This window comes from Gossypium hirsutum, chromosome D08 (assembly GCF_007990345.1).
Source record: "Gossypium hirsutum isolate 1008001.06 chromosome D08, Gossypium_hirsutum_v2.1, whole genome shotgun sequence".
NCBI lineage: Eukaryota > Viridiplantae > Streptophyta > Magnoliopsida > Malvales > Malvaceae > Gossypium > Gossypium hirsutum.
Window position 1 is genome coordinate 59,043,617 of NC_053444.1, and position 13,161 is coordinate 59,056,777.

General features: G+C 33.2%; 2 protein-coding genes across 2 annotated transcripts; both read left to right on the plus strand.

The window, feature by feature from the left end:
- The first annotated feature begins 6,015 nt into the window (after positions 1-6,015).
- On the plus strand, positions 6,016-9,442 carry LOC107931280 (acid beta-fructofuranosidase 2, vacuolar). The gene is made up of 7 exons (XM_016863128.2): positions 6,016-6,579; positions 6,765-6,773; positions 7,167-8,023; positions 8,114-8,275; positions 8,367-8,602; positions 8,675-8,762; positions 8,838-9,442. Exons 1-7 carry the CDS (start codon positions 6,138-6,140, stop codon positions 9,150-9,152), a joined length of 2,109 nt encoding a protein of 702 aa, XP_016718617.1. The 5' UTR covers positions 6,016-6,137; the 3' UTR covers positions 9,153-9,442.
- Positions 9,443-10,456: 1,014 nt separating this feature from the next.
- Positions 10,457-10,927, plus strand: LOC107931282 (probable inorganic phosphate transporter 1-5). The gene is made up of 2 exons (XM_016863131.1): positions 10,457-10,806; positions 10,924-10,927. Exons 1-2 carry the CDS (start codon positions 10,457-10,459, stop codon positions 10,925-10,927), a joined length of 354 nt encoding a protein of 117 aa, XP_016718620.1.
- The last annotated feature ends 2,234 nt before the right edge of the window (positions 10,928-13,161 follow it).

The window sequence follows — 13,161 nt, forward strand, 5'->3', positions numbered from 1 at the left end:
ATTTTTCTTAAAATAACATATACTTTGCATAAAATAATTAATGTTAGATGAACCTCCATGATAAAAAAAATAAAGCATGAAATTCAAAAACTAAAAGAATTTTAGTGGATTATGATGTACTTTTGTCATTTTTATTTTAAATAAGTTGCAAAGGTTAAGATTTGAACCAATACTATTTGCATCTATAAATTATTTTTATATATTTCAATATCATTACACTAAAATAAACTTACATATTTTAAATAAGATATATAATTACAAATAGTGTTGAGATTTGAACCTATGCTCTCAATATTTATAAAATATTTTCTTTACCACTTTAACCCAAACTTTATTTTGACTTTTTTTTATACATTTCAATGTTATTATACAAATTGTTTCACCCAATTTGTTTGTATATTTATATTATCATTTAAGTGTGTAATTGAATAAATGTATTGGGAACAGAGAGCCAGAGCTAATTGATTGCGCCAAAGGGATAAAAATATGGTTTTCTTTCATAGCCAAGCATCTCAAAGACATAGAAGGAATAAAATTCGGGGGATAGAAAATATTGACGGTATTCTTAAAATAGAAGATGAAGACATGAAAAACATTATAAGAGATTATTTTATGGGAATTTTCTCATCAAATGGTGTCGACGACACGAACCATCTTCTTTCAGGTGTTAAGAGATGCATTAATGAAAACATGAATCAGATACTAACGACATATAAAGAGGATGAAATTGTTGCAGCGCTCAATAGTATAGGGCCGACCAAAGCTGCAGGCCCGATGGGTTCCCAGCCATGTTTTTCTAGAAATTTTGGCACATTGTAGGTAGGGAGGTAAGTAATTTTTGTTCGGAGGTCCTTAATGAGGGCAAATCTTTAAAACCTTTGAATCACACGAATATTATTTTAATTCCGAAGAATGCTCATCTAAAAAATCCTACGATTTTTAGACCAATTAGTCTTTGCACAGTGTTCTATAAAATCATTTCAAAAGCTGTAGCGAATAGATTTCAAAAGGTACTTGATCTCTGTATTGATTCAGCTCAAAGTGCTTTTATCCTGGGAAGATTAATTACTGGTAACGTGTTTCTTGCCTATGAAATTCTTCCTACCTTGCGAAATAAAAGGGTGGGAAAAAAGGTCTTATGGCACTCAAGATCTACATGAGCAAGGCGTATGACCGGGTGGAATGGGATTTCTTGAAACAAATGATGACCAAAATGGGTTTCACTGATTCACGGATTGATCTCTTCATGTATTGTATTAGTACTGTTTCGTATTCAGTTGTTTTAAACGGTGTAGCAGGGAAGGATTTTACTTTAGAGAGGACCTTGCGTCAAGGTGATCCTTTAAGCCCTTACTTGTTTCTCATTTGCAATGAGGGGCTTTCAACTCTGTTGAGGCTTGCAAGCGAGGAAGGGAATTTGAGAGGGGTTAAGGTGAGCAGAAGAGGGCCTCAGATTTCCCACCTTCTTTTTGTTGATGAATGTATTTTGTTTGGGGAAGCGACTGATAAAGGTATCATGACTTTCGAAAATGTTCTAAAAGAGGATAAAGTTTTTTCAGGCCAATGTGTTAATTATGGAAAGTCGACAGTGTTTTTCAGTTCAAATGTCATAGACACGGTCCGAGTTACCATTTCTGATAGGTTGGGGGTCAAAAGGTCTAACAATTCCGAGAAATATTTGGGTCTGCCAAATATGGTGGGTAGAAAGAGATGTTTGCCATTCCAACACTTAAAAGATCATATAAAAATGAAGAGTGACAGTTGGAATACCCGTTTATTATCGTAATGAAGAAAATAGGTTTTCATAAAAGCCGTGTTACAGGCAATTCTGACTTATACAATGGCTTGCTTTTTATTACCAAAATCAATATGCGAAGAGATGAAGCAAATAATGGCAAATTTCTAGTGGCAAAAGGGTCATGAAAGACGTGGTATTCACTAGTGTGAATGGAGAAGATTATGTGAGTTAAATAAGTGCGGTGGTCTCGGTTATCGCTGTTTAGCTAAATTTAATTTGGCCTTTCTTGCAAAGCAAGGTTGAAGATTAATTTACAATCCTGAGTCTTTCCTAGCCCGAACTTTGAAAACTAAATACCATCCAAATTCTAATTTCTTAAACTTAGAGTTAGGAAATTTACCTTCATATACTTGGAAAGGTCTCCTGCTGTCTGGACTCTGTTGGAGGATGGGAACTGGTCGTAACATTAAAATCGAGGAAGATGTTTGGGTCTCGAATGCTGAAGGTTTGTTGATTAAACAATTGATTAGTAGGTAGAATATTATGAGGGTTGCGGATCTTATTGACAGTGATACTAGATCATGGAGAACTGAGTTGATTTTTAATACCTTTTCTGAAGGCGATGCTCAAAAAGTTCTACAAATTCCACTGGCTAACCTTCATCATGATGATTTTCTGGTTTGAAAGGGCGAATCAACGGGTGAGTTCACTGTATGTAGCAGTTATAAGTTGCTTTTAGAAGGTAATCTTCACAAAATAAATAATTACAACCCGAATGAAAACACAAAATGTTACAAAAAGCTTTCAAACATTGATCTCCCTTCTAAAATAATTGTTACAACTTGGAAAACTACTCCCAACTATCTTCCTACGCTAGTGAATCTAAGGATAAAAAGATTAACTAATGAAGTTGTTTGTCCAAGATGCATGCAAGGGTTGGAAAATAGGGAACACATTTTTCGTGATTGTTCTGTTACAAAGGAGACATGGGAAAAATTAGACTATGCCTGGTCTCGTGATTTATCTCGAATGGAGTTTATGGATTGGTTTACCTGGGTCTTGCTAATTAGTAGGGAAGATGTATGTTGAATTTTTGTTTGTGCCATTTGGATTATTTGGACTACTAGAAATCAATAGATTCATGAGGGGCGAAAGAAATCTGGAGCAGAGACAGCGAAGTTCATTATACAGTACATACAAGACTTAAAAGATATTGATAGAAAGAATCTTGCCTTGAGACCAATATCTGATAGATAGAGACCTCCGAAGAAAGGTTTCTTTAAAATAAATTTCGATGCTGCTTTTGATAACAAGAAAAATAGATCATGTTCGGGAATCATTGTCAAGAATTCTAAGGAGATATTTTGGCCTAAAACAAATGGTCCACAACAACATACCTTCAGGTTTTGCAGCTGAGGCCATCGCATGTCTACAAACAGTTACTGTGGGTAAAGATCTAGGGATGAAGTATGTTGAGATTGAGGGCGATTCCTTGACGGTAATCAAGAAAGTTCAGAATACGAATAGGGACAAATCGACAGTAGAACCATATATTCATGATATTAAAAATCTGTATTAGGCTTTTTATGACTGCAAGTTCTAACATGCAAGACGAGTAGCAAATGAATCTGCACACTGTTTAGCATCTGAAGGTTTAAAAGTGGGTAGAAATGAGTACCTTGTTTATGAAACTGCTGGTTAAGATATCACTGAACGGGAAGTAGATCCGGGATGGAGATGAAGTCTACACCGAAACAACGTTCTCAAATGGTTATGTGGATTACGAGAAGATATTGAATCGATTTATTTCTACTTGTTTGTCTTCTCCAAGAGCTGTTTATTGGGGCGCAGATATTTTCTTAAAGAAGTCTCTAGAAGATGACAATTCATAAGGCTGGGTTGCTGTTTCTGTTTTGTTTTGTCGATTTGACTATTGTTTCTTTTACTTTTTTTTTGATAGGTTTTTAGTCTTAACTTTTTGAGGTTGGGCTTTGATTAGTTTTTGGGCTTTATTTATTTGGACATTTTATTTATTTATAAAACCTAATGTTTTAATTAAAAAAAGTGTGTAATTGAATTGGTGAAAATTACTAAAATAACCTTACATACTTTAAATAGATTATATTATTACGAGGATACTTTTCTCTTAGATTGAGTTCTAAATACATAATATCTACACTCCCGCTCCATTGGATTTTAGTAAGATGGAGCACAATCTTCAATTCAGAATTTTTAAACAGCAAGTCATTCGCTCCACCACAATTCTGCATCTAATGGATACGATGGAATGGAACGATTAAAACTCTAAAAATAAGAGGTGACGTGATTTAAGAGGAAAAGGGGGGAAGAGTAAAAAAAATTAACTTAGAGGTTAATGAACAATTCTTTAACACCAAGGGGAAATTTGAAGCTCGCAAAAAAAAAGAAGAAGAAGAAGAAAAAGAGATCTAGAGTACTCGACATTAGTTTGATAATTATTTTTCTCTCTAGATTATTTCTTTTTACTTTGTCTCAATGCAAGTTTGTTTTGAATTTCTTCTTGTGATATTTTCTCAAATCAACATGAACTATATTTTCTTGGAACGATGATGAATCATATTTCTTAGTTAATTAATTAATTTCTCTTCAATTGTTTCGGTCAATGTTAATTATTTATTCAGTCCTATGCTTATTTAATATACTTACTTGGCCATCAAGTTGTATTAATTTGATAATAATGATTTGTCTTGGAAGAGAAAATTAAAGTTTAGATCTAGACTAAATAGATTAGGATTAATGTTAGTAGCACTGGCGATCGAGTTAATTTGTGACTAGGATAGCAATATACCTATTGTCCTAATCAACCAAAAAGGTTTGGTCGTAATGACTTCGCCCAACTTGCTTAGCATGGGAATATAGCTAGTGGGGAAGGGGATTAACTTAGTTAGATACTGGAAGAGTCTAATTAATGTCATTGAATCCTGAGTTAGTAATTACATAGATTGAACAATTGGATGAGAGATAATTGATTAACTAGATTATGTGAAGTTAGAGTTCCAATATCTTTAAAATTGATTAAGAAACTTAGTAATTTTCATTTTTTTTAGTTTAACTGAATTTTCATAGTTAGCTTAGATTAATTTTAATAGTAATTAGAACTTATTTTATTGATTCGGATTAGATAAAAATTGAATAGTTGACACTTAACTTAGGATTTGGTTCTCGTGAGAACAATATCTTTCTTATCACTTTATTATTTGATTCAACAGTTGCACTTATGTAACGAATTTTTACACATCATATATTAACTTGTCAATGAAAAAATAGTTTTTTTCTTTTTTGTGTTATAAAGGTGTTTTTAAGAAAGTTTTGTATTATCATTGTAACAAAAATAAATAATGATGTTAATTATTTGGACCAACTAATGTCATTGTAAAAAGATCACAACTACAATTTAACCATTATCTTATAACGGCGTGTCAATTGTAGGAATGTGGGTGTTCATTTAATATATAGGTAATGGATTATAGGTTACATTCTCTTCATTATTTTGAGATAAATCTCAAAATTACATATGAATTATAGTTTAATATGTAATTTTATAAATGAAGTTCGATCTTGTGGCTTGGATTCGAGTCCGACCATCTACAATTGTAATACATTTAGTTTGACTTTTGTCGAGTTCTCTGTATTATACATTGGAAGACCTGATAAATTAAAGAAATTAAGATAATTAAATTATCTAGGTAATATTATTATTAAATAATTTCAAATTAAAATGTTTTTTAAATAATTATAAAATTAAGGGAGAGGAAGGAGATGGTATTATTATTAAATTACTTGAAGTTAAAATATTTTGATATTTAAAGACACTTATTTAAAATATTGAATAGAATAAAAATTCTTTAATGATAAGAATCTAGCATTAATTAGTGTTCTTGTATGGATCTTAAATATTATTGAAATTATATTAAAAATTAATTGATAAAAGAATAAGGTTACAGCAACCCCAAATTATCACTTTTCGGAAGTCAGTATTTTATATTTTTGTTCCACTCAAAATAATCTACAAATTCAAAGCCAAACGTACAAATTAAAAAGAAATACTTTATTTATCATAAGTAGAAGTATTGTTCAAATATGATTCAGTAAATTTTCAATCTTTCTTCTTTTTACCATACATGGCAGTTAATGTACAAAGTACACGGCAGTTACGCTTGCCTGGTTTCCGATTAATCAGATGAAATTATTGGGCAAGTTTTCTATCTTTCTTCTTTACCATTCATGGTCCCATTCGATCAGGTAAACCACCCGCCTTATTTGCCCACCGAAGCACTTCCCATATATAGCAACAGGGAACACTTTTAACATACCACTCACTCCCTTCCCTCCCGTTTTCTTTATCCAAAATTTACCAACAATGGTGGATACTAAACCATTGCTTCCAGCATCCAACTCCGATGGGTCTTATCTAACAGGCTCTCGTGTAAATATCCTGAAACCCATCAAAGTTTATCTTACAATCTTTTGTGGGTTGTTGGCGATCGGCTTGTTCGCGGCATTGTTGATAGGAAACTATTGGTCTGATAATGCTCGTATACATGGCTCATTGGCTACGTCAACCTCTAAGAGAACTCATCCTTTACGTCCTGTATCACGTGGCCCGGCTCAAGGAGTTTCGGAGAAAACGAGCGGGATTTGGGCCGGCGTATCACGTGGCCCGACTCAAGGAGTATCAGAGAAAACGAACAGGGTTAGGGCTGGCGTCCCCTGGAATATCTTGCCGGAACCATGGAACAGTACCATGTTGGAATGGCAAAGAACTGCTTTTCATTTTCAACCTGAAAAGAATTGGATGAATGGTATTATTTGATTCACTGTTCTGAAAAATACTATATTGCACTTAATCTTTCATTTGCAATGATTAAAGCTGGGTTATTAGTTTATTTTTAAGTTTTCTACCTGTGATGATATCTAATATCTTGAATTTTTGGTATGGCTTGTGCTTTTTACATGTTTTGCTCGGACATCGGAATCTGGTTTTCAGATCCAAACGGTAAGGCCTCATTTTCTTAATTTAATATGATTTTGTTGTATTAAAACAAAACCATCATAACTCAGGTTTTAGGTTTAACTTAGTTCAGTTTATAAATCAAACATTTCTTTGTTCAAATAGATTGTGTTATTTGAGGTTAGAAGGAATGGCTCTTTTTTATCTGATTAGTCAAAATCAGATTTAAAAATATTCTCAAAAAAGATGAATCCCACTTTTTCTATTAAAATATCTAATATTCTCATATGCTGCATATTTATAACCTAATGTATGATTTAATGTAATATCGTGCCAATCAGTTCCATTTCCATATAAAAAGTCAGAACAATTGTAAAATGAGGGGACCAAAATTTTATTTTTGCTAAGATTTCAATACTGGCAAAACATATGTAACAGGTCCACTGTTCTATAATGGATGGTATCATTTCTTCTACCAGTACAATCCCAATGGTGCTGTTTGGGGTGACATTGTTTGGGGCCATGCGGTGTCGAAAGACTTAATTAATTGGTTCCACCTCCCATTGGCAATGGTTGCTGACCAATGGTACGACAAAAATGGCGTCTGGACCGGTTCTGCCACCATCCTTCCTGATGGAAAAATTGTGATGCTATACACAGGATCCACCACGGAGGCTGTTCAGGTTCAAAACCTTGCTTTTCCTGCTAATCACTCCGACCCTTTTCTCATCGATTGGGTCAAGTACCATGGGAACCCGGTTCTAGTTCCACCCCCAGGCATCTATAAAAAGGATTTCCGTGATCCAACCACTGCCTGGTTGACCTCTGAAGGGAAATGGCGCATTACCATAGGGTCCAAGAGAGATAAAACCGGCATATCTTTGGTATATGATACCAAGGACTTCATAAACTATGAGATGTTAGAGGGGGAACTTCATGCGGTGTCCGGCACTGGCATGTGGGAGTGTGTGGATTTCTTCCCTGTTTCTAAAACAGAAGAGAAGGGCTTGGACACATCTATCAATGGACCCGAAGTTAAGCATGTGGTGAAGGTAAGCCTGGATGATGACAGGCATGATTACTATGCTCTTGGGACGTATCATGAGAAGAATGGTTCATGGATTCCTGATCTACCTGAAATCGATGTTGGCATCGGAATAAGGTATGATTATGGAATATTTTATGCTTCCAAGACTTTCTATGATCAGAACAAAAACAGAAGAGTTTTGTGGGGTTGGATAGGGGAAGGTGATAGTGAAGCCGCGGATATGGAGAAAGGATGGGCATCGCTTCAGGTAACTCTTTTCTGTTTCAAAATGGGCCATAAAAACGTTTATTAAAATCCAGGTTTTTTCATGTTTGTAATGTGCTACTTTCACTTACAGAGCATACCAAGGACGATATTGTTTGACAATAATACTGGTACTAATTTGCTTCAATGGCCAGTGGAAGAAATAGAGAGTTTAAGGTTGAACAGCACCGAATTTGAAAAGGTTGAAGTCAAGGCAGGATCAGTTGTTCCTCTTGATGTTGGTCCAGGCTCACAGGTTTGTCATATTCCTTCATTAACAATGATTGATTTGTATACCAAGATCTTGTTAGTTGATAAGGAGATCCCATTCCTTGGTAATGTAACAGTTGGATATCATAGCCGAGTTTGAGATGGATAAAGAAGCTTTGAAGAAAGCAACCGGGTCCAATATAACATTCAGCTGCCAAACCGGCGGTGGAGCTGCCAAAAGTGGTGCACTGGGACCATTTGGTATTTTGGTGCTTGCAGATGAGAGCCTCAGTGAGCAAACTCCGGTGTACTTCTACATCGCCAAAGATTCAGATGGCGATCTCAAGACCTTCTTCTGCACCGATCTGTCTCGGTACGTGTAAAGCTCAGCTGCTCTTTCTTATCGGATATATAAGCTGACACTCACCATATTTTATTGTTTCAGATCATCTAAAGCACCCGATGTTGATAAACAAATTTTTGGGAGCTACGTTCCAGTACTCAAAGACGAAAACTTATCCCTCAGAGTATTGGTAAAGTTTTAACTTCATGTCTTTTAACATAAGAATCAATAAACATGAAAATGTATTAACATTTTCTTTTCTCAGGTGGATCATTCGATTGTGGAAAGCTTTGCACAAGGTGGAAGAACAGTGATCACATCTCGGATTTATCCAACAGAAGCAATCGATGGAGCAAGTAGAGTGTTTTTATTCAACAATGCTACTGAGACCTGTGTTATTGCTTCCGTTAAGATCTGGCAAATGGACTCTGCTTTCATTCGGCCTTATTCAGATGATGATGATAAAGATGATGACGACCGGAAATCCTCTGCGCCCTGTCTCCTTTTGTGCCCTATCAATTATATAGTGTCATGTGTCACTTGTCTTTACTTCATATATCTCGTTTCAAAACTTAGTTAGTGGGAGTCAGGGTTAGATTTTCATAGATATGGGTTCCTAGATGACAACAAGTTCTAAAGGACCAAAAAAGGAAATGCCTTGATCCGTACCCAAATTAATTAATTTTTTTGCACTTCTTCTACCAAATAATATGTCATCCCATCACCTTAATGCATTAGATGTAGTTAGGGAAGAATGTGCAGACATTCATGGGGAAGATCATCTGCATCTGCAGGTGCCACCTTGGTTAGATTGTGAATATATTTATTCGATTTTCAATAAATAATAAACAAATAAAATAATTTTAAGAAGCACTTTTTCCCCCTTAAACATTGATATTGTTTCTTTTCGAAACTAGGAAAAACCTAAATATGAAAGATAATTGGGTTTTTTTTGGCAATCCGATAAACCATCTTAATTTCCTATTTATTTCTTAATAAATCATTTATTTATTTAATATTTTATTAATTTTATAAATTTAAACCATACTTTATTAAATGTTATCACAAAAATCAATCCAAAAATTTAGAATTTATTAAATTATTTGTTTTATTTTTAGGGTAAACTACAAAAATAGTCACTTTTGTTTCCCTCAGGTTACATTTTAGTCACTTATGTTTGAAATGTTACGTTTTAGTCACTTATGTTATTATTTTGTTACGAAGTGATCACTCTTCCGTTAAGTTCCGTTATCTCCTTACGATAATTCTACGTGGCAGTCCAATTAGATTTTAAGTGCCAACTTGAATTTCCTAATGGGATGAGAATAGATTTTTAATTAAATAAAGTTAATTAATTAAAATTTTTAAACCCTAAATCTTAGTTAAAAAATCATTCATCTTTCCCCCTTTTTTTAGTTTTCTTTTTCAGTTGACTAAGAAAGCTATTATCATCAGAATTTTTTATTCACCTACAAAAACAAAAGAGGATTCAATAGAGGGTCCATGTATGTCTTCTTCACCGAAAAATTTATGTTCTAAGACTTAAAATCAAGTGGTTGTCGACAAATTTATGTAATAAGATGAACTGCAATGACTGCAGCATGTGAAAAATGATGTTCCAGTTAACATCCTAGAATGAAAAGCCAAAACAGTTTGTTTCAATGGTTGAACCAACTTTTGTTCAACTTGGGGATTTTTCCATTTTTATTTGACATGGGATTGTTTATTCAGAGAAAACTCAGAATTCCTATGTTTTGTTAATTTCCTACTTGATCTGGTTTCAAGTAAAAAAAGACAGAAATCGAAAACCAGCTTGGAGTTCTTAATGCGTTGCATGTAGCAAAGACACAATGGTACCATTTCACTGCAATTGTGATTGCTGGAATGGGTTTCTTCACTGACGCTTATGACCTTTTTAGCATCTCTCTTATCACAAAATTGCTCGGTCGTATTTACTACTTCGATGCACTTTCTGAAAAGCCTGGAACTTTGCCTCCTCATATTGCAGCTGTTGTTAATGGTGTGGCCTTTTGCAGAACTTTAGCTGGACAGCTTTTCTTTAGTTGGCTCGGTGATAAATTAGGCCGAAAACGAGTTTATAGACTCACCTTGATGCTCATGGTGATCTGTTCCATTGCCTCTGGACTTTCCTTCGGAAAGTCTCCAGATGGTGTAATGGCAACCCTTTGCTTCTTCAAGTTTTGGCTTGGTTTTCACATGCTGAAGTCATTGCAGTTCATCTTATTACATAAATTTGTCGACAACCACTTGATTTTAAGTTTTAGAACATAAATTTTTCGGTGAAGAAGACATACTTGGACCCTCCATTGAATCCTCTTTTGTTTTTGTAGGTGAATAAAAAATTCTGATTTCTTAGTCACCTGAAAAAGAAAACTAAAAAAAGGGAGGAGATGAAGGTTTTTTAATTAAGATTTAGAGTTTAAAATTTTTAATTAATTAAATTTATTTAATTAAAAATCTATTCTCTTCCCATTAGGAAATTCAAGTTGGCACTTAAAATCTAGTTGGACTGCCATGTAGGATTACCGTTAATGAGATAACGGAACTTAACGAAAAAGTGATCACTTCGTAACAAAATAATAACATAAGTGACTAAAACGTAACATTTCAAACATAAGTGACTAAAATGTAACCTGAGGCAAACAAAAGTGACTATTTTTGTAGTTTACCCTTATTTTTAACATACTTAAATACAGAAGATTTATCAATTTGAAATAATTAAAATTTCATATTTTTTCTTTAAAGTAGTTCTATTTTTAAATATTAATTAATGTTTAAATAAATAATAAAATTACATATATAGATAGCATAACTTTGTTAAATTTAAAAATTTAAGGGGTATTTATGTTGTTCCCTTCTAATGGTTAGTTTGAAATTTACACTTATAGATAGATTGATATAATTTTTTACTTTCATTTTCACTTTTTTAAGTTTTAATTTTTAAAGGAAAATACTATCATTAATATTAACTCTAAACAATAAAAATACAAAAATATATCCGGCTTAGCCTTTTACAAGGCCCATTTGACAAGCCCCAAAGATCATAAAGATTGAAGCCCAACCTTGGATGTGATAAATGTGTGGATGGAGTAAATTTTATTAACTTAAATTCATCAAAGTTATTTTTTTTAAGCTCAAAAGACCAATCGATTTGCAACAAATTTTTGGTTCGGATCTAAGCATTTTTAGGTTGAGATGTTTGCATATCGATCAAAGAGCTACCTCTTAGCTTCGAAATGAACTTTGAATCACCCAATTTCAAGTCCGAGAGCTCAAGTTAAGATCATTTTAGTAAAGATTGCTCGAGTAGAATTTCTGGATGAGATTATTACGGGAAATTACGAATTTAGGGCTTTAATTTGAGTTTAAATCATATTGAGATCGATTTTTAGGCTTAATTTTGATTATATATGAGCCTAGTATTGTATTTATTAGGTTTTATATTTTATTTATTTATTTATTTCGAATTTTAGGATATTTCAAAATATTTAAGTTGTTTTGAAGTTTATATTTCTTAGTCAACATGAAAATTTAGTTCGGTCAAAACTATTTCTTGTTTAGATTAATTAAAGTTCTATTATACTTGAAGTTTTATTTTGATGTAATTAGTTAACTTATATAAAGACATGTTCATTAGTCATTAGGTACAACCTTCATTATTTGATTCAATACAACTCTTTTGAGTTTTTTTTTTTTGCAAGATATCTCTCTTATTTATTTTAGAATTTGTTTTCTTCTTGGTTTTTTTCTCCACCCTCTAATTTATTAGGAGTTGGTTAGAACCATTTGTGAAGCTTATTGGTTGATTAGAACCATTTGTAAAGGTTGTTGGAGATTCTTCTTCAAAGGGTTTTATAGGATATTGCGTTTTCATCAGCTTCCATCCAATCTTTTTCTATTTTCTCTATATCTTTATTAATCTTGATTATGTTTATTATAATCTCTTTTTTTCTAATGCTTTATCTTCTCACTTGATTTTAGGTTTCAAGATCCTAAGTTATTCCTTTAAGATTGTGTCTCACACTCAAGACAAGACCCTCTTTCACTTCAAATCACTTGAATCTTTCTTTATTGTTCTTGGATTCTTTTTTTTTCCTTAGTTTTTTCTTGCCATCAAATTACCCTATTTCTCACTAGGTTTGTTCTCATGTTTCAAGTTGCTTATTCTCGAAATAAGGTTTTCTCTATTCAATTTGATTTTCTCTTCCCTCAAACAACTTGAATTCGATCCTATTCGTTGCCTCTGCCATATGGAATCAACCATGATAGTGTGGATTGAAACAAGAACTACTAAAGTTTTCAGAGAAAATTGAGTTGGCTGGAATTAAAAACAGAAGGAAAATCGAAGAATATTGTTGAAGAGGCCATGACCAGCAACTAGCCCGAAGGTTAGCCTTGTCGTCGACAAGGCTAAAATCTGGTTTTAGAGAGTTCAACTACTAAGGTTCTTTTCCTTTAACCTAAACATTCCAATTAATTTTTAATTTTTTAAGTTGCAACTAATTTTCAATAATAATTATTTATTATGAAAAGTAAATTAAATAATTAACACAAATTAATTAATTAGA